The sequence below is a fragment of the Stomoxys calcitrans genome, chromosome 2, assembly GCF_963082655.1.
Source record: "Stomoxys calcitrans chromosome 2, idStoCalc2.1, whole genome shotgun sequence".
Classification (NCBI taxonomy): domain Eukaryota; kingdom Metazoa; phylum Arthropoda; class Insecta; order Diptera; family Muscidae; genus Stomoxys; species Stomoxys calcitrans.
The window spans coordinates 59,571,808-59,594,550 of record NC_081553.1 but is presented as its reverse complement, the minus strand read 5'-3'; the positions used below and the strand labels follow the sequence as shown (position 1 = coordinate 59,594,550).

At 36.2% G+C, this 22,743-nt stretch overlaps 1 protein-coding gene across 1 annotated transcript in view; it reads left to right on the top strand.

The window, feature by feature from the left end:
* Positions 1-22,732, top strand: part of LOC106088277 (zinc finger protein 1) — a 92,492-nt gene extending 69,760 nt beyond the window's left edge. Inside the window, exons 4-5 of the mRNA XM_013253704.2 lie at positions 19,814-22,454; positions 22,539-22,732. Of these exons, the coding sequence (XP_013109158.2) occupies positions 19,814-22,454; positions 22,539-22,732 (2,835 nt within the window). The remainder of the gene's footprint in view (positions 1-19,813; positions 22,455-22,538) is intronic.
* Positions 22,733-22,743: the final 11 nt, after the last annotated feature.

Below are 22,743 nucleotides of genomic sequence, written 5' to 3'. Positions count from 1 at the left end.
CCACCAGGGGAAAAAGGTCAAATACTCTTCTCATACACAGTATAATTGCCGACCAAATGACTGCCCATAAATTATTGGTCAACTCTTTTTTTCCCTCCCTTGACTTTAGTTGGAAGCAAGTAAACAGTGACAACAACAGCAATAATATTACAAAGGAATCATTCATTCATTCGTTGAAGGATTGCAGACCACTAAAGTTTACAGTGGGGTTTTAAAAAAAAAATTAACTAACAAAATAAATCAAGAATTTATAAACGTTTCCCATCTTAAATCTGAATAAAACTTAAGAAAGTTTAAAACAAGTGAAAATACAAGTTCGACAGGGCCGAATCTTGTGCCACAATTTCTAGCAAATCAACCAAAAATTTGTATAAATTTTGCAAACACTCCGTGCAAAATTTCAAATTAATCGGACAATAATTGCGTCTTCTAGGGACTCAAGAATTCAAATTGGGAGATTGCTGCGAATGGGAGCTATATCAGGTTATAGACTGATTCGAACCATACTAGGCATGATAGTTGGGAGTCGCAACGAAACATTACGTGAAAAGTTTCAATCGGACAACCATTGCAGCTTCTAGAGGCTCAAGAGGTCAAATCAGGCGACCGGATCTATATCAAATCATAGGCCGATTCGAACCATACATGGAAAGACAGTTGGCAGCCTCTACAGAACATTTTGTTCAGAATTTAAGCGCAATCGAAAAAAAATTGCGATTTTTAGAGACTCAAGAAATCAAATCAGAAGATTGGTTTATATGGGAGCTACAACAAATTTGGCCCGTTTACAATCCCCAAAGACCTACATCAATAAGGGGGCGCCCCGATAGCCGAATTGGTAGCTTGCTTGGATTACCAGTGCAGGGGTCGTGGGTTTGATTCCCGCCATAAGCCTTGGTCTATCGCTACTGTGGTATTACAATGGACTTAAAATTGTCTAAGTGAGTCTATAAAGGACTGCCACTCTTACCTAACCTAACCTACATCAATAAGTAGCTATCGTAATTTCCACAGACGGACAGACATGGCTAGAACGACTCAAAATGTAGAGAATTATATACGCTTTATGGGGTGGCAGATCAATATTTCGAGGTGTAACAAACGGAATGACTAGATTTGAATATCCTGAGGTGGTGGGTAAAATAATATATGAAAGAGTTTAACTTTAAATGCAAATATATCCACCATGGGCTGGTGTTTAGCATATTCGTCTATATGCTAACCCACTGCATTGTAATCCTGGAAGGTATATCCCCTCACTAATGCTGACGAAATTCGTGATTTTTTTTTTTTTTGTCCAAGTTTAACTTTAAATGCAAATATATCCACCATTACCCAGAGATTTTTTTGTCAACCTACCTGCTTATTGGCAGTCTTCGAATTCTTATGAGAATATTCCCTCACTAATGCTGGCTACTCTACTAAGTGGTGTCGATCTGCCAAATGCCCTTTGAACTCAAACAAAAATGAGGTCCTTTGTCATTGAGCTAAAACTTGAATCGGACATCCCTCATTGATATGAGAATCGCCTATACCATTATTTAACCTCTTGCTTGCATTAGGAAGCCATGTCCGTCTATGATAATGAAAGCCTGGGTTCAAATCCTGGCATAAATTTTTTTTGTGGTGATTATTCTGCTGTGTTGTGATGTTGTTTTCGTGACCTCGAGTCGAACAAACCAAAAAAGATGATTATTCTCTCCTAATGCTGGAGAGGTACTATGTGAGGTACTATGTCACATGAAAACTTCCCCCCAAAGAGGGTCTCTATATATGTCAACAGTTTACCCCTGTGCTTTAATAAAATAATCATGGGCAAATTTGCATTTGCTTGCATGAAATTCTTTACTCTCCCTGCTCCACTGTATTTGTAGAGCTATGCTTGCAACAATTAAATATTTGTTTAACTGCGCATTTGTTGATGGTGGTTTTTTATCTTTTATTTAAACAATTTTTAACCATTGAAACCATTTGTTACCTTTGTGTGCACAAGCTACGCTCACTCACTTGCTGTTCTGAACGATTTATGTACATAAAAACGTATTCACTCTACTATCCCAGCCAAGGCAACCACTCTAGGCCATGAATGAGAGAGAAAAAAAAAACACCCAAGTCCATAGCAGCAGAAGCATCATCATCATTGGCAGTTCCCGTCCAGAGGTAGCACAACAACTCTACATTTTGAAATTGAAAAATTGCATCCACTTTAGGTGGCACAATGAACGAAATACAACAGCAGTAAGCAGTGTTGTCTTTCACTGAACTGGTCTGCTTGCTGACTTCACTGCCACAGCACAAATGAAAACTCATAATGCACAGACAAACAATTACAAGTGCTTAACGGACAACAGTCAACGAAACAGTGGAAAAAACCTTGCTCAACTCTCAAAAGGTCAACTTGTTTTTTTTATTTGCTGAACCCCAAACCATCAGCATCATCATCATTCCTTTATGCTCCCGAGAGTAAATGATGACGATGATGACTATTGCTCTTCTTGCTGCTGTTGTTGTTATTGTTGTTGCTGTTACCATTGCGTTTTTCCCCACGTAAAGTGAAAAATTAAAAGCAATTTATTTTACGCATATAACCCCCCTGTATGCAGACCAACAAAACAAAAGATGAACTAAAAAAATTCATTTTCATGTGAACTCCAATAATTTGTAAATATATATAGACACATACGTTTTGAGTGTGTATGTGTAAAACATACAAATTGTTAAAAACTTTTTGCCCAAAAGCAACTTTATTTAAAAATTATTGTAATTTAAATTTCGCACTGTTCACGAAGTCCAACAAAAAGTCGCAGTGACTAAAATTTATGTTTTTCGCGTGAGAAATAAAGTTTTTTAATTGCACATAGTTTTAATTATAAAACTAAATAAATTTTAAATTCAAGGTTTTCAGCAAAAAAAAAAAAATGGCTAAAGTTGTATCATATCATTTGAATGTTGGTAATTAGTTGGAGCAATATAACTTTAAATGCAAATATATCCACAAAAGGAATGAAGCTTATGCTGGAAGTTGTCTTTTCTGAAAGGAAAAAAATTAAAAATAAAAAATAAAAATTATAATTTTAATTAGGAAGATGATATAACTTTAAATGCAAATATATCCAAAAAGAGCTCTCTTTCATTAGAAGTCGTGTTTTCTAATGAAAAAAATTAAAAACATTCCATGGATAGCAAACAAGTTTAGCCGAGCCCACCACTCTGGATTCTGCTAAAAATTGTATGCTTCAATTGTTTTATATTTGATCTATTTCGCAAATTTGCCCATGACCATTCCGTTAAGGATTAGCGAGGACGCTTCTCTAATAGCAATGAGTGCTGTTCGATTTGTATTATACCACCGCTGAACATTTCTTTCTGTATTCTGTCAAGATTTGAACCGAGGCGTTCAGCGTCAAACATGCTAACCTCTGAACTAAAATCAAGTAATGATTGAGGCTTCTAGGGCCTAAAGAATATATCATGTCGAAGAATCGACTTATATGAGGGCTATATGCAATTATTGACCCATTTTGATCAGATTTGTTGTGAGTGTTGGCGTTTCCTTACCAAGTTTCAGCCAAATCGGATAAAAACAAGGCGTCTATAGACTTAGGTGAGGCCACAGTAGCGCAAAGTTAAGCATGCCCGCATATAACGCTGAACGTACCTAACAATAAAGTACGGCCGGGTTGTGCACGATATCTCTTAATAAGCAAACAAAGGATATTGGATAAGAATTGCAAGATCAAGTATACCAATTCGGGGCAAAAGAAGTCTTTATGCTAAATTTTAGAAATTAGTATGCCCCCATTCTATGGTGAAGGGTATTAAACATTTTTCCGCGTGGTTTTCCCCTCCTAAGGCTGGCGATCATGTGTGAGGTACAATACCATCCATTTAAAACCCTCTCCCTAAAAAGGTGTGGCAATGGAGCATGCCTTTGGAACTCGGCTATGAAAAGGAGGTCCCTTATCGTTCAGCTTAAACTTGAATCGGACAGCACTCACTGATATATGAGAAGTTTCCTTAATGGTTTGTTACTGGGAAAATTTGCATGGTCTTGGGAAGTCAAATCGGGAAAGCAGATGGTTTTTGGAATAGATGTTGGAGGGTATAAACATATTTCAAATACCAAATATCAACTAAATCGGATAAAAATTTTGGCTTTTAGGGACCCACGAAGTCAATCGAATTTTATTTGGGAATTATACCCAAATCTGAACTGAAATGATTCATTTGCTATCCCTAACGATCTACATCAACAAGACTTATGTATATATATGCAGAATTTCAAGCAGATAGCTTGATATAATCAAAGGTTATAGATATTTGGACGGGTGGAAGTACCTCTCAATGAAATGGCTGAACATTTTAAAATTCACCAGTTCTGGGTGCCGGGCCACAGAGATATACCAGGGAGTTGTAGAGCAGATGGGTTATGGGCGGCATTTAAGCTGGGTCGTGTATGCTATGTCTTCAAAATCAGACACGAAGGGCATCAAATGACAGATGGTAGCAAGGGAAAGGTTGTGATCACTCCAAAATTGTGTGGCCTTATCGAGACTGGAAGAAGTCTACCGCTTTGCTGTCGCTGATTAGAACAGACATCTCAGTCCGTTATGACAGGACTGTCTGTCTGTCTGCAAGTAACGACTTCTACAGAAGCTTTGAGGACTTCGAGTAAGAAGAGACTATAGAACATCTGCTGTGTGTGTAACCCACACTGGCAGCCAGAGAGAATTCCACTTAAGGTTCTCATTTCTTTGAGAACTTGTCTGATTTAGTGGTTGTCAACATTAACAAGTTTTTGGGTTTTTCAAAGCGATCTGGGTGGTTCAACGTAAGGAACTATTGTAGAAGGCATCTTCCTTCTGCTGTTTCTATGCTTCTACAATGAACGAAAACGTCTAAGTGAGTCTGAAGGCAGATTACAGGTAAAATCTAACCTATCGTTATTTGGTGGAGCGAACGGACTGACATGACTTGATCGGCCTAGAATGTACAGACAATCAAGACTGTATGTATATTTATTGAGTCGCAGATCGATACTTTGATGCGCTAGGAATTGAATGACGAGATGAATATCCACCTCCCCCTATTCCCTTTTATGGGTATAATAGCCAAATTTATTTTAAACATTGATTTAATATCGTTTGGATTCCGGCACGGGATAGCTGTCAGCACCACATAGGCCGGAACGATGATGTCCGATCTGTGTGGTGTTCATTGCTATCACGAGAAGCATGGCTGCGAGCTACCAGGCGCAACAGGTTGCGGATAGTGGAATGCTCCATATGGAGTAGCTGCAATGACAGTAGCGGACAATCAGCGATATCGACCAGGAGAGTCTATGTGAGAGGTCGGGTAGCATCGGCTCTTGCGCAAATACTGAGTGCCTATGATGCTCGATATGACAAGCGAGTTATTGGTGGCTTTAAATAATTAATGGACACCCCGTACGAGTTTGCTCACGTACAGGAGTTTGACGAGGATCGCCACCTCCACATGAATATATGGCTACAACAACAACAACGTTTGAATGTTTGTTATTCTTGAATATATTCAAAAAAATCGTATCCTCGAAAAGGATCTCGTCAAGTTTTATCGGTTTCATATCATTTCAATGTTTGTTGTTCGGCGGATAATATAACTTTAAATGCAAATATATCCAAAAGCATCACTGGTTAACTTTATGAGTCAGTGCTAAAGGGAAAAAATAATAATTAATTACATTAAAAACCAATATGAGGACTTGTAATTTCAAGTATCATATAACTTTAAATGCAAATGTATCCAATAATAACTATGCTTAAATTTAGGTAAAACATGGAGCAACCACAGTTTTTCAATGGATTTTTTAAGTTTGTTAGACTTTTGTGCTTATTACGAAATTTAAAGCGTCCGATATGTTTTCTTTCACTTTCAACTAAGGATTCGATTCATTATGTCAAATTATTAAAAGAACATCTTTTGACATCTACCACACACGTATGCCACCTGCTTTGATAGATTTCTTCCGTTTTATACAATTCAATACACTTGAGTTGCTTTTCAATTTCTAACAAAAATACCATAAATAAAACAATTTTCAATATACATATGCAGTATGAAGAAACAATCAAGCATACATATGTGATCATTTTGTAAAACCAAAAAAAAAAATTCTCAAGCATCATCTCCCCGGAGACCTAATTTCCAATGCACACATTATGCGGTTTTGAAATTCTTTTGGGGTGTGCAGGCTTTTCGCTTTTCCCACAGATAAGTGTTAATCATTAGTTGGCGCATTTTCCGTCATCATGGTATTGTTGTAGTTGTTGTTGCAGCCACTACCGCTTTTGGTGTCTGCGGTGGTAAATTATTTACAACAATAACATATATTTCTTAACAAAAAAAAATTAATTTCACGCAAAGAAATACATGTGGAAGTCGAAAGACAGACAGACAGACATACAGATGGAGGGACAGACGGCTGTTGTTCTTGTTGTTCAGTGGGTATAATTTATAGGAAAATTCAACTCTTTTGATATTACAACTCATTTGTTCGGTAGCGAAAATCACATAAATAATATTGCTGGTGAATGAAAAGAAATTTCAGCAATACCAAGATTTTATATAAATTTGTGTGGTGTTTCCCGTTTGCTTAATAAGATATTAAAAATTAAATTAAGCATAAAATGGACATAGATAATTATTTATAGGGGAAAGACTAAAGAAATTAAGTACGGAAGGAATTTTTTACATTACAGATTAAATTTGTCTAAAAAATTTTTTTTTTATATCAAAGTGCTGGATTTATGTGCTAAACTTTTCCATGCAGGACTCACTTATAGAGGGTTACGTAAATTACTGACCAAATGGTGGAAAGGTCCCATGAACATTGAGGTTGGCAAATGTGAGGTTAAACATTCACATGCAGCGCTCACTTATAAAAGGTTACGTCGCTTGCCGAAAACAAACAGTGGAAAGGCCCCATGAAATTGCCAAAAATAAGAAAAAATTTAGATAAAAAAGATTGTTAGCTTAAACAATGTTTTGACGAGTGTTGCCATTTTTGGTAGGTTCCTACCAAAATTGGTAGGTTTTTATTCTCTTGGTAGGTTGACCTCAATTTTTTGTAGGTTTTTCCGATCCCGAAATCATGAGTTCAAATCACGCGGCGGCAAAGTTACCAACATTGGAATTTATGGTATTAGTTGGGAGATAGAGCGGCAGAGAAAAATCCTGAGAGCAAAGCAGCAAACGAACAAGACAAGCAGCGCGAAAGAAAATTAAAACACCACCACACCGAAGATGTGCAGCAAAGCACATGTGGTGGCTGATTCAATGGTTTCTTGCCTTGCTTATGGACATATTGTTGTTGCTGTTATATGCTTGCAAAGAGTGCCTTTCAACAACAAATTTATATTTTGGGTCGTTGAAATTCAAAATAAATTGTTGCTGGAAAATTAACAAATTTCCTCGTCGCTTTTTTCGACAAAAATTGCTTGTTGCTTTTATATGCTTGCAAAGAGCGCCTTTCAACAACAAATTTATATTTTGGGTCGTTGAAATTCAAAATAAATTGTTGCTGGAAAATTAACAAATTTCCTCGTCGTTTTTTCGACAAAAATTGTTTTTTTTTTCAAATTTTTTTCATCTGTGTGTATTGGTTAAGAGTGCAGAATAGAACCATGGATTTTGAAGGGTCAAATACTGATACATGGCGTCTCACTTCTTTACATTTTAGAAAAAGGGCAAAAGATCTAATATTGACAGTAACTGATACAAGTATTAAGGGATCTCTTCCAAGTTTCGTAAATTGTGGATAAGAAATGCGTTCTTGAGCCTCTAGAGGGCGCAATTCGTATCCGATTGGAATGAAATTTTGCACGACGCGTTTTGCTATGATTTCCAACAACTGTGCCAAATTAGGTTCAAATCGGTGCATGTTCTGATATAGCTGCCATATAAACCGATCTTGGGTCTAGACTTCTTGAGCCTCTAGAGGGCGCAATTCTCGTCCGATTTGACTGAAATTTTGCACGTGATGTTTTAGTATCACTTTCAACAACTTAGTATGGCTTAACTCGGTCTATATTTTGATATAGCTGCCATATAAACCCATCTGGAATATCGACTTCTTGAGCCTCTAGAGGGCGCAATTGTCATTCGATTTGGCAGAAATTTTATATAACGACTTCTCCCAAGACCTTCATCATAAATGTCTAATATGATCTGAATCGATCAACATCTTGTTTTTGTTTTTAATTTAACTAACATTTTCTTGCCCACCAATGGCTGACTATAAACTTAATTAATGACACTTTAAGATTTTTTTCTGTTTTTTGTTTACCACAAAATTATGAGGATTTAATAAAAATGAAATATTTTTTTTTGTATTGCAATGCCATTAAATATTCCTACTACAGTGGCGTGGAAAAATTATTAAAAAATCATTTTAAAAATTGTAGTACCAGCGATAGGTATTGTCGTTCATTGCAATCGTGCAACCACCTTCCTTACCAAAGTTAATGAACTTTTGCATCGGGTGTATGGACTCAAAAAATTATAGCAGAGGCTTAAAGCTTGACAAAAAATAATTGTGCAGAGGTCTCAAGCAGCACAACAATCCTCATACTGATGAAATTGCTGTGAGAACATTGAATATTTTTTCGAAGGGGTCTTGATAACCCCCAAGTTGAACTTGTTGGTGTGATTGGTGTTCGCCATCATTATGATGTAGCCCACTTTTCAGTGATTCGTTCGTTGGTTGAGCATTTAATTTAATTTGTTTTACGTTAAATATTTCACAATTAAGCAAAAAAAAGGTAGATAAGAAGTATTGACGCGACAATACGTAATACACCAGAATTGAAATTCATTCACTTTTTACGTTTGGAATTTCGAAATGAAAAGCGTGATGTTTTCTAAACTCACAGATAAGGCATTTAGGATCTGGTGTTGTTTTAATTATAGTAAATTCTAATTAAATTAGGTCATTGTTATTGTTTTTTTTTAATTGCTCGTACGTTTTTGTTTTTTTTTTTTTATTTGTCAACATTTCAAGAAGTTTTGACAAAAAGAAATTCAATTGAAATAGTGTTGGTGGGGGGAAGGGGAGAATACATAATTCAAAAAGCATATAAATTGTATTGAATATAATGCCAGACCACATTGTTTTTTCTTTAGAGTCTAAACTCTTTGCCAAAGATTATCTATCATAAAAAATCCCCCAAAGAGATTGTCTTTGCTCAAATTGTCGTCTATCATCTAAAAATTTTCAAATATTTGTCCCCTATTTTAAATATTAATATACATAAATACTTGGTGGGTAGGCATACGAATAAATCTATTGTGGCCACATACTATATACACACATCTGTACATTTAGATGTTTCGAAAATTAAGGTAATTTGCGTTGCAATAAAAAATGACACTTGAAATATATAAAAAACAAAACCAGCAAGACAACAAAATCCGCAGACATCAACAAAAGAACAAACTCATAAAGAAAAAAAAAAAACACAAAAACATTAAAAACAACAGGTGCTTTCATAAAAAAAGCCAAATTTTCTAAAATATTTAAGCACATATATACATACAAGTATGTGTGTGCACACACACACACTGATGTATGCATATCTATGGGAATTCATAAGAAATAAAAAAAAAATTAACCACAAAAAACACGAGACAACCCCCCTGATAAAAAAAAAACAATACTCAACGTCAATCCCTTTGACAAGTGTGTGAGTTTCTTTTCTTTTCGTTCGTTTCGTTTAAAAAAGAATGGCTGAAAATGCTAATTATTTAAAATATTTTGAAACAAAACCTGATAAAAAGAAAAAAATACTGACAACTCGAGAACAAAACGTTTGAAAATCTCAATTTTCCTTAGCACCCTAAGGCGTCATGGGCCAAATTACATTTTCTTTGAGTGTAACCGTTATACCTCTCGTTTAGCAATCTGGCAACCATGTGTCATGGGTTGACAGTTAGCTTTTAGAACTGTTAAATATTCCGCCACGCTGGGTGTCACCAACAATTAGCAGCACTTTTTTTTTAATAGAAATATCACCGCAAGTGTGTTTTTTGTTCTTGTTCACATTTTTTGCAATTGTTTCTCTATTTTTTTGCTTATGTGTGAAAAGTATTAGCATTTATTTGCGGTTTTGTAGGTATTTATTTTAAATATCCAAGGGGGAAAAAAGCAATATAATATGAAAGTATAAGATTATCTCTCTTAGCTTAGTAATGGAAATTGTTGGGTTTCTTTTTCCTTTTGTTGTTGTTATTGTTGGTCAGTATTTAAATTTAGCTTACATTTGCCAACAATATTATTGGCGCCTTTAAGTGTGTACCTTTTGCGGTATTTGTTGCTCACACCAACCTACACCAATGCATAATCACACTGAATGTACCTTGGAAAAAAATAACAACAACAACAATAATAATAATAACAATAATCAAGAAAATTCCAAACTAAGTCATGGCTTTAGCTACTTCGTTCTAAGCATTTCCTGTTTTTGTTTGTTGTTTCTTGGGCTCGGCGTAATTTTTTTTTTGTTTTTTAAATTTTTTTTGTATAATATCACTTGTTTTCCAGTTAGCCTTCCTTATGCAATAAACAACAAAATATTTCATATTCAAAGAAATAAAGGTGACCACCACCACTGACTCTTATCACTTTTTGTTTTGACTTGTTTATGTTTTGTTGCTCTCTCACAGGGGAAATTACGTTTTGTATTCCGTTTCATTTATATGGGGGAAAAAAATACCACTTTATTTTTAATGAAATACCATATGTAGGTATTTTTAGAAAATTGTTAACCAATGAAAAAAAGATCATATCAGAGAAATAAATATATAAACTTTGCTCCTTAAGTCTCTCAGATAGAAAGGATTGAAGAGAAAGCCGACCCACCTTACTGTATCTCACCTAATAGTATCTCACCTAACTGTATCTCACCTACTCTCAAACAGGTACACACTTATCTAATACGTTTCTGTACTATTGCTGTATTTGTCTCTCAAAGAGAAAATATATGAGAACTTCAATAATGCCACCATTAGTTACTCAAACGTATTATAAAGTGCCAATTAATCAAACGTATTGTAAAGCGTTCTTGTAATAGTATTTCCTAACAAACCAAATGAAAGCAGTTTAGGGTTTTATTTTCCGCATAAAATTTAACCAACCATTGATATCAGCAGGAGATGTCAAATGGATCATGGTGCTTTACACCCATTCCAACTAGAGTAAGTTGTAAAGCACACATTTTTTTAAGACCAAAGAAAGAAAGCACAAACAGACAAAAAGCAAAAACTCTAACAAAAAAATTACTGTGAATACTTTTTGGATCAACATTTTTGGAAACCGCCGTAGTATTTCATGACGATATGTCCAATATTCTTATATACTAATTTTTCCATTAAATTATATGAAAACTAGACAAGAAAATGGGGGCTAAGGTGGATTAATATGTACTTACCATTGTTTATATAACAAAATTTTAATCCATCTTCATTAATCTTGATTTTCAATAACATTGTTCAACTCCGAGTCTTGTCGATAATCACTTGATATGCATTTCACTACTGTACTTTAGTAGCACTTTTTTATTCCGATTGTAAACTGAGAACACACGACACCTGTTTAACTGTCCAGCCAAACTCACTCGACTCAGATGTAGATCCCTCTGGACACACTTCACGTTAGTCGCAGTGTTCCTGGATCTGGTTATTCAAAAGAAGCAAGCAGACGAAAGATAGAACAACACAACACACTGTTACAACAAAAAAACATTAGCACTTTCTTTCTTTTTTCCTTCTTTTTTAATTAATTTCTATATTACGTTGAGGGAACCAATCTTATAATGGTCCAATTTCTCTATTAAGTCTTCACAATATGGTAAACAATTACTTTACTGGCGATTTCAAAGATTATACTACGCGATTACTCGAAAAACAATCTTATCGATAAGAGACTAATTAAACACACTCTCTTAACTTTACGCTCACTCTCCCGCTCATTTTAACCCGATACACTTTTTTCACATTATGCTTTGTAATTGGTTGCATCTTGTTTACTTTCGCAGTTTATTTATTAAATACTTCAAATTGTTGCACTATATTCACTAAGTTTATTTATTGATTATCTTTTATAATTGTGTAAATTCCAAATTTATTAGATTTTTGCAAACAAATATTTGACGACCGTTCTTAACACGTGTTTACTACGCGAATGCCCAACTATTGACTAATCAATATGACACAAATTTCAACTCATTCTCACTTCATTCCCACTCTCCCACTCTCTTCTTCTTCGGTATGTTAAACCTGTTGTAAACTTGTTGCCGTTTCTTTGAATGGTTTTTGTTGTTGCTAAGAGCATATTGAGTGGTTACTTTTTATGGGGAGTTGTTGAAAAAAAAAGACGATGGGGAATATTTCTGTTACGTTGTTGTTTTATCTGCTGACTTTTTGGTGTCTGCATAAGTGTGTGTGTGTGAGTGTGCGTTTGTGAGTAAAGCAACAGGTAGCCCTCAGACAGTCATTTCATTTATAAACATGGCTAATTGGGTATGCCATGTAAACAAGTTTTGTGGTTGTTGGGTGGGAACTTTTCCCAATTTAAAAATGGTTAAGCCAATGAATGGAAAGTACCCAACTGATAAACAAAATGGTGTTTCTTGCTTTTAAAATAGGCAATACAAGATTTGAAGTCATTAATAAATAAAAAATTTTTGCTTACACCTACGTAAGCAATGGTTTTTTTTTATTTTAAATTATTTATTTTATTTTCTTAGTGCTAAACAAAAAGCTTTTCTTATCGCATTTCTATCAGGTACGAAAAGCCGGAAACGGATATGTATTATTTTTGTTATTTCTTTTGTCAAATTGACACGATTTGTTTTCGACATAGTTTTTAGAACACCGCAACAATATTTTTGTTGGTTGGCTTCATGGACAACGCACGCTCCACGCACTCTTGTTCGTTCATCTAATATTGTTCTTTCTTCCGCCAAAAGAAATACAATAATTTCCTGTTGAATACCTCCACATCCACATACGTATGTACTTGTATTTATTTTTGTTTAAATATGTACAGAGTCAAACAGCAAACCACAATATTTTGACAGCATCAATGAGGATGGCCTGAAACGAAAAACCCCCACAGTACAATGGGATGGGATACAATTGTCGTTTGTCTTTGTTTTTATAACCAAATATAGGAGTATAAAATGTTGGGAAAGCACCAAACCTTGTTGTTTCCTCAACATCTTTTTGATGATCGCTCAAAAACAAAAATTGGCTAAAGAAATTTTCCACCAAAGTTTCAAAGAAATTTGTTTGTTTTAAAATAAAACCACAAAAAATCAACAGTCAATTTTTAAATGGTTTATAACAAACAAAAAAAAAAAAAAAATTGTTGGTCAAAGATTATAAAGCTTATTGCTTCAAATGTATCTGCTGGAAAGCAAATAAACAAATGATCTCATCATCATGGCCTTTTAATGAAAACCTGTAAAAAAGCATATATATGCACAACAACAACAACAACAACAGCAGCAGCAACAAAGATATTACAAACTCAAGAGGTTTCAAATGACTAAACGTAACGTAGAAACCGAGCGAGCGCTAATTAATGATATTAGTCATACATATCGGCTAGATTTATAGCACTATAACATAGAGGCAAGAGACCACAAGGAGAGTAAAATCAGAGTTGCCACACTAAAAAAATCCAAATTGCAAAAACTCTTCGAGCGAGCTGAGATTACAGATTGATGAACAGAATTTGAAACATTTTCGTGATATTCATTGCCATTTTATTCTCTTCTCTTATATGGAAGACATAGATATATGTATTATATAATGAACTATAATCTCCTTTGTCTGGTATTTCATTAATACCAAATGGTATTAAAAATCTTTGCCAATGATGCGTTCAAAATAATACCAGGCGGTTGGAAAAAAATTTTACCGCGGGGTAAGGAAAAACGAACAGAATCACACGGATAGTGGAAGCAACTTGTGTGCCTTCCTTCGGTCGAAGCATTGTTGTTACTTTGCACTTGGTTGATTGGTCGGAATTTACTACCCATCATAAAAACACAATTTATTATTTTCAATTTGGTTAGTAAGCCTATTATTATACACTTATGTATTTCACTATACTATAGATAGTAAGTTCCCGGCACGGGATAGCTGTGAGCACCACACAAGCTGGAACATTGAGATCCGATCTGTGTGGTGTTCATTGCTGTCACGAGAAGCTTAGCTGCGGGTTTCCGTGGCGTCCACAGGATGTGGACAGTGGAATGTTCCATCCGTAGTACCTGTAACTGCAGTCGCGGACAATCAGCGGTATCGAGGGGAGAGTTTCAGTGAGAGATCGGGTTGGCTCTTGCACAAATAACTAGTGCCTACGATGCTCGCTGTGACAAGGCGAGATATTGGTGCCTTTAAATAACCAATGTGCACCCTTTATTTAAATTTATGTTTTTTATTTTATATTTTATTTTGTTTTATTTCATTTTATTTCATTTTATATTATTTTTTTATTTAATTCAATTTTATTTTATTTTATTTTATCTTAATTTAGTTGTATTATATTTTTATCTTTTATTACCAAAACCTCCATGTTCTCTAAAATCCCACCATATACTCTTAAAAAATTCAATATGGCAACACTTAACATAGAGTATCATTTCAAGAGATGACATATCATACCAAGAGATTGTAAAAACTTCCACACTAGTTCCCTTTTTAGTTTTTTTTTTACATGATTTCTTTTTGTTTTGTTTGTTTTTTGCATACATTCCACTGAACTTTGTTCTGATGGAGAAAATGTAATGCAAATAAAACCACAATCAAATAAAGCCTCGTTTTCATTTTCTACAAGCATTCCGATTCATCCATCTAGCCTAGCCTAGCCATCATCCATCTCTTAAAGAGTGTCTGTGTATACATGTACAACACATATATACATATGTAAGTATTTGTGAATAAAATGATGGCCGTAGTGATTCATGGTTTCTGGTTACTTTACTACGTTCGCTACAAATGAATGTATAAGTAACCCATCTTTAATTGAAACAAATTAATTAACATTTATTTTGTTGAGGCAAACGGCACGCAGCCCAAAGAAGGCAACAAAAACAATATGCTCGCATACACTCAACTCAATACACATGTATGTGTGTGCATGTGTGTATATGTAAAGAAAAAAAGTAAATAATACTTTATAAAATAGGCGCCAATTTTTAATTGAAATTATTAATTTAAACACTTAAGATGTGGCAGTTTTCTTTGCATCTCTTATAGATTGGCTTCTAGTGGATATTTTGAAAAATGACTTGTTATTGTTGTTTTGCTATATGAATTTTTAAAAGGTATAAAAAGTCCATGGCTTCACCTAACCATATTCCATACATACTTTTTATCATTGTTTAAGAAAAACATCTGCAAACTTTTGGTTTTTTTTGTTGAAGCCAAAGAAAAAAAAAATCAATTAATCGGTTATTGCTGTAGGGTGGCATGCGGTGTTTTCCATTCAATTTGGTGTCCATCAAAAGTTGAGTCTTCAGGTTTTATGGATTTTTGTTTTTCTTTTTTGTTGTACCTAGAGGCTTTTCATTTTGTGTTTTTGTTTATTTGTTTACCATAAAATTTGTTGTTGTTGCTTTTCTCTCTTTTTCCTGTCATGTACACCGTTCATTAAGAGGTCCCATAAATATTGTAAACACATCAATTTTCTGGTACTCTTTGATTTTTATACTCAGGTTTATTGGCTTTCGATCAATGTTTATTTTCCTTATTAACGGAATAATCAAAACAGGAAATTCGTATAAAATTTTGAAATGCGTTTAAAAAAAATGAAGAATTACAAAATAAAGAACTAAAGAGAATACACAGGATGCGTTATTAGCATGTTAAGTCACTTGTGAAGACAGAAAGTGCATAGGTCCCATGAACGTTATTAAAAACATGTTTACACTTGGAACAAATCTAGATTTGCGACGATATTTTGCAAAATCTCGTGTTTTGCAATATAATAAATTTGAGGTATAAATTTTAAGTATGAGCAAATTTACTTATTTGAGCAGATTTGCAGCAAATCTCCTTCGAACTTCAAATGCAACACTGCGTTTGTATTGAATACCGGTTATTATCGGCAGTTTTGGGCAACACTTTTTTCAACACCTAACAAATTTCTTATTGAAATTATAACTGTTTGTAGTATATATATATATCATGATTCACTAATAGAACGTAAAGTCACTTGAGAAAACATATAGTGGATAGGCCCCATGAACATCATTAAGGATGTCAAATCTGTGGATTGAAAATGTCATCATTTGGGAGAAAACGTAAACAAATAATGAATGTAAAAAGAGAAAAAGAGAACAAGTTGACATCCTAAATGCCAAGTACTGCAAAACCTTAAAAAAATGTATATCGGCTGATCGCTTGACTTAACCCTATTCAGTGAATTGTGATATATATGCTGAACACAATAAAAATGCAGATCACAATATAAACGATGTCAAAAACATCCCCGTTGCCAGATGCAAATGACTTGAATCGTAGAGTAAACGGGTTATGGAGATTATCTCAAATCAAGTGAAGTTGGACTCTAGTGAAAACATGCTGAAAGATTGTCAAAATCTGCCTATTGTGAATGTGACAAATATCAGTAAAAAATGTTTTCTCTGACAAAATGCACCATATTGCGCATATCCATGCATTATTTTTATTTCACTTACATTTTTTTATCTGGCAAGTCCATTTAGGAACCTGTCCACTAGCTTGATGATATATTTATTTATTTTTTCTCTCAAAAATTATTTCCTGTTGCACGAATGAACAAAATGACAAAATGCACCATATTGCACATCCATGCATTATTTTTATTTCACTTACATTTTTTTATCTGGCAAGTCCATTTAGGAACCTGTCCACTAGCTTGATGATATATTTATTTTTTTTCTCTCAAAAATTATTTCCTGTTGCACGAATTAATAAACTTTTGCCTATAAAACACTAAAATAACACTTAATCCATTATTATATAAAAAGGTCACACACAAACCACTTTGTGCGTGAGGATGATTTTATCTTATCTCCTTATATGTAAATTTATATTTATTTTAATATTTTATTTTTTATATGAGGTTGTAAAAGGGATCCACCTACTTAAAAATCTCATTTTTTCAATTTTATACCTATTCGTCAGACACAAACCACTTTTGAAATTAAATTTTTACAAAAATGTTTAAATCATTTAATTTGAATATTGCATTTTTTGTATGAGGTGGTAAAAAAATCATCTTCCTACTTTTAAATCTTCTTTTTATTCAATTTTGTTCCTATTAGGTCTTGATTATTTTTTTTAACCAAAAAACCTTAAAATATCAATTTGCTAATTCCACATCACTAGCAATCCACCACTCACCACTATTTTGCCCTCTGTGTTATTTCCTTTGTTTACATTCTGATACACCACATATGTTGCCATATGTGGATACCGACCGGCATATTCACCTTTGTTGTATGGATTGCATTTTATTTTCACAAATGGGGCCTACCATGCCCTTTATTAGTTCATCCACATCGTGTAATTGCAGGGGGCCTAGTGTTTGTGATCGTACAGCAAATGCCTTTTAAGAAAACCAACAACAACATCTACACTTGCTGGACTTTTACTCCGAGATATCGTTTGTTTTATATCTCTCAAAAAGCAAAATGCTCTCTCTCTCTCTCTTGTTATTCTCTATCTCACACAGTAATGCATTTTGACATCGCACCTTTAGGCTTAAACAACACATTCAATTGTTAGGGGGCCAATGTTGGTGTTGTTGCTGTAAATCCCCACCTTTATGTTTACACGTAGATTTCAAACCCACATCACACACATACTTATATGTATACAATAACACCCGGCCGGTATCTGCCATACAATTGTAGTTAGTACATACTTCTACCTCCAACAAAGCTTAATTGACAATTAAGAAGCAAAAAAAGCGGCGGCTGTTGGACAGACAAACAAACACATTGAGAATAGTGTGTTGGAGATCGTCGTGATGATGATGCCTATGACAATTATTATTGTTGACAACAACAATTGTATGTGTGTGTTGTTGTTTGTTTTTTTTTTTTTCTAGAGTCAGTGTGCTACGCGCACCTACCTTTAACAACAGTTTTAAATTGAGTTTCAAAGGAACAAGATCGCAGGAAATTCTTTGTTGTTTCCCCAGAGTGTAAATCCCCCAAAAGAGTTTTTTATGTAAAGTGATGTAAATAACATCTAGGCAGAATTTTAGTTTAATACTTACTTTGAATTTGCTGTTACTGGCTGGCGGCTTTGCAGTTTTAGATACATCAACTTTAGTTTTGTTCGGGAAGCATTAAGACAGGCCATTAACATTATGAAGTTGGCAAAAACAAAAGTTTTAAAATTGGTAAATAATCAAAGTGTATAGAAAATAACTTCATGTGGAACAATAATGCCACAATAACTTTAATCAAAGTCGTGTAAAAAAAATCCCCTAAAGCAGGGTATTCAGCTTTTGACTCGTCAAACTCCATATAAAAAAATTTCGGCTAAACATTGCAGAAAACAGACGAAAAAGTAATACTTTGCCTATAGTGAGAAAATGACAAAAAAAATTATATTGGCAACCCTTGAAGCCATTATGAGAACGATTGAATAGGACCAGCTCTATCTTTCCTGGGTTCTTTCTCAATCCATTTCTCTTTGCCCATCGTCCCATTGCTCGTCAGCGACCTTTTCAAGTCGCTTATCGTCGACAGCAATTTGCCTGGTACCAGTATAACGACTCCGACCGCATATGCGATCATTTTCATGCCATTCCTGTTAAGATCCAACAGGATTTTATGTAACACTATTTTCTAGAGAATCGGCGAGAAATCCCTCCCAAAGCGTTCCTCTTGTCACCCGCCTTCTTAACACACTATCTCCGAAGAACGCGTTTATAATCCTGCCACGTAGCTTGTCTTCCGACGAGACGATGACTTTCGACTCTATTCGTACGATGTTAAATACCCTTTCAATATTTAGGAAGGCCGCTATCGCCTATTCCTTCAGTTGGAGAGACGTCACGACTTCTTGTACCACTACTTCGTGGAGGGCCGTCTCCTCCGTTCTGTCCTTGAGTGATGCATGTTGTGCGCTTAAAGTATGCACGAAGTTCTCCGGCGCCAGTCCTTCCCTTACATCCATGTCTTCATTGTTAATAATATTATTTTGTTTGAAATGCCTCTTTATTCTACATTTACAAGAGGATAAACAGACCTTAACTGTTGCCTATACTCTAGTACAATTTCTTTCAAACGGCAACCCTGTTCTGAGTGAGCAAATCTCTAGCAGGTGAAAAAGTATCTCACTCATGTTTAAACTTGTCTCACTCTCTCTCATTTGACTTGTTTTAAGTTGCCAATAGGAAATGCAGAGGTAAATGTTAATTACCTCCGGCAAAGAATAGAAATACAATTGCTGGTGCGCTTATCACAATAGTAAAACAAAAGCTTATCAATTTTGGCGAAAAAAAATTTCATTCATAAGTATTGATTTAGAACATAAGAAATTTACAAAAATAAAAAAAACAACAATCTTTCGAAAAAACAAAGCAATAAGGAAAATGATAAGAAACGAAATCAGGCCACGTGTAGTCTAATTTCTCAAATGGTCACTGACCGATAATTGGAACAGTGTTAGCAACTTTCTATAGAAACTAATTAAAAATTAAGAACAACCTTTTTACTAAGCGCGATCTAATTTGCTCCGTTATGTTTTTTTATTTATTTTCTTCCAGAGCTGCAAAATCTGTCACAAGGCTTTCGCCAATGTCTACCGTCTGCAACGTCACATGATCAGTCATGATGAGTCGGCACTACTACGCAAATTCAAGTGCAATCAATGTGATAAGGCTTTCAAATTCAAGCATCACCTCAAGGAGCATGTGCGCATACATTCCGGCGAAAAGCCATTTGGTTGTGATAATTGTGGCAAGAGATTTTCGCATTCCGGTTCCTTTTCATCGCACATGACTTCGAAGAAATGCATAAGCATGGGCCTGAAATTGAACAACAATCGTAATCTGCTGCTCAAGAGTTTGGACAAGAATATATCTGCATCGGCCAATACTTCACCCACAGCCTCTCTGAAACTGGGCTCACCCAATGGCAAGACGGCAGTGGATGCCCAAAGCATGGTGCAGAGTCTAACCAATACCATGAATTACTTTGCGGCCGATAATAATGCCAATGCTGCACAAGCTTCAAATCCATTCTATTCAAATTTACTGCCCAAATATGGTGACTACAATAGTGCCATGAATGCCGCCCTATTGGCCTCATTCCCAAATCCATTCTATAGCATGGCTTTGGATCCCCGTATGCATCCGTATAGTATACAACGTCTATTGGAGTTGACTGCTGCCGGCCAGCAGCAACAACAGCAAACAGCTCTGACGCCCCCACCTTTGCATCACCAGGTGGGGGAGGCAGATGTGGCAGCGGCGGAGGATGAAGATGATAATAGCAAGGATTTGAAAATAGCCTCCAATGTAGATGAGGAGGATGAAGATAACACCTCAGAGACATTGGAATTAAATGATGAGGATAATCAAGATGAACCAAAACTGGTTATGGATTTGGAGGCCGAGCCAACGAACAAAGAAACAGAAACAAACCACACCACCACTCACTCTACGGAGATGAATGAAAAGCCGAAGGGAAATGAGGAAAAAGAAAATGAAATGCCTCCAGAGGAGGAAGAAATTACCACCAATGGTAATGTCCCTAACAATTCCAGTCTCATTAAACAAGAAAAAATCCCAAGTGAAACACCTACCGACAAAGAAGCCATCGAGCAACAGGCAATGCAAGAATCGCACTTACCTGAACCCCTTGTTCAACATCACATTAAGCAGGAGCAATTCGAGGAATCCCAAGAACCCTTGGAAATGTCCACCAATGAGGAGAAATCTTCGGAGGACTTGCCAGATTCAGTCAACTCTTCTTCCGAACTAAGATGTTCGCGTTGCGATAAAAAATTCAATCATCCCACAGAGTTGGTGCAACATGAAAAGGTGCTGTGTGGTTTTATTAAACAGGAATTGGAGCAACAATACCATGCACAGCAGCAACAGTTGTTGGAACAATCGGCCAGTTCTAGTTCATTTATGGCCAGCAGTGATGTTGAGGATGAACGCGATGAGGAGCAGGAGCGAGATTCTCTTTCACGCAATGATTGCTCCAGTGGTGGCGAATCTAATGCCGAACGTAAGGTGCGGGTGCGCACCGCCATTACGGAGGAACAACAACAGCACCTGAAGCAACACTATGCCATTAATTCTCGCCCTAGCCGTGAGGAGTTTCGCATGATTGCCTCACGCCTGCAGCTTGATGCTCGTGTGGTGCAGGTGTGGTTCCAAAACAATCGTTCTCGGGAACGTAAATTGCAATATAACAACATGAACAACAACAAAATGACATTCCCCATGCAGCTGCCAAGTGGAGGAGTAGTAGCTGCCTCAGTTCCAGCAGCAAGTGCGAGCACACAAAACTTTGAAGCCAATGCCCCAGAGACGATGAGTAAGCCTTTAACACTGTCCGAAGAGCTGCCTTTGGATTTGTCCGTTAAGCCACAGGTTAAGCCTCATGGTCAGCAACAACATTCACCCATGTATGGCATAGCCCCGCTACAATCGGGAGCCAATGGCAATAATATTAACGGTGATCTGCAAGAGGCCATTAATTTAAGCCGCAAAATGTCACCGCCCTCCTCATCCTTGTCACCCACATCGGCGGCCTCGGTGCCCGCTGTTTTCAAGCAGCAGGCTCAAGCGCAGGCAGCTGCCGCTGCAGCAGCTCTATACTTTGCTGCTCCTCCCTCACAGGCCAGTGGGGCTCCAAATTTGCCCCACAACATGCGTCAGACACCCTCACCCATAGAAGCTCCCCTGGGTTTGGGTGGTGGTGGTGGTCCTCAACAGACCTCAACACCACGTGGCGCTGCAGCATTTCCCTCCTTCTCACAATTGCCACCGTACATGATGCCAGCGGCCATGGCTGCTGCTCAACGCACTTTAATGCCCATGGAAGCCTTATTCCAAATGACACCTAGTTCGGCGGAATACGCCCGCCAGCAACATTCGATAATGAACAGTATTAAAATGGGTGCCTCCGGCTTGGACTTTAGAGGCAATAGCTTGAGTCCCGGCTCGGAGAAACGTTCATGGCGTGACGATGACTCACGCATATCGCATGAAGATGAATACGCCCATGCGCAGGCGCAGGCGGCTGCCGCCCTAATGCCACCCAAACCAAAGAGGGCCAAGGCTGAGACGCATGGTCATGCTGGTGATCCCGATTTGCCTTTCATTTGTGATCAGTGTGATAAAGCTTTTGCCAAACAAAGCTCGCTGGCGAGACATAAATATGAGCATTCCGGTAAGTGGAAATGAACATTCCGGACGACTTTTGTGGGGTGGAGGGATTAATTTTCTGTTTTTTTTTTTTTTTTTTGAATTTCAGGTCAACGTCCCTACCAATGTATGGATTGTCCCAAAGCTTTCAAACACAAACACCATTTAACCGAACACAAACGTTTGCATAGTGGCGAAAAGCCCTTCCAATGTTCCAAGTGCCTAAAACGCTTCTCACATTCCGGCTCGTACTCGCAGCACATGAACCACCGGTACTCTTACTGCAAACCCTACAGGGAATAGGTAAGCGACAA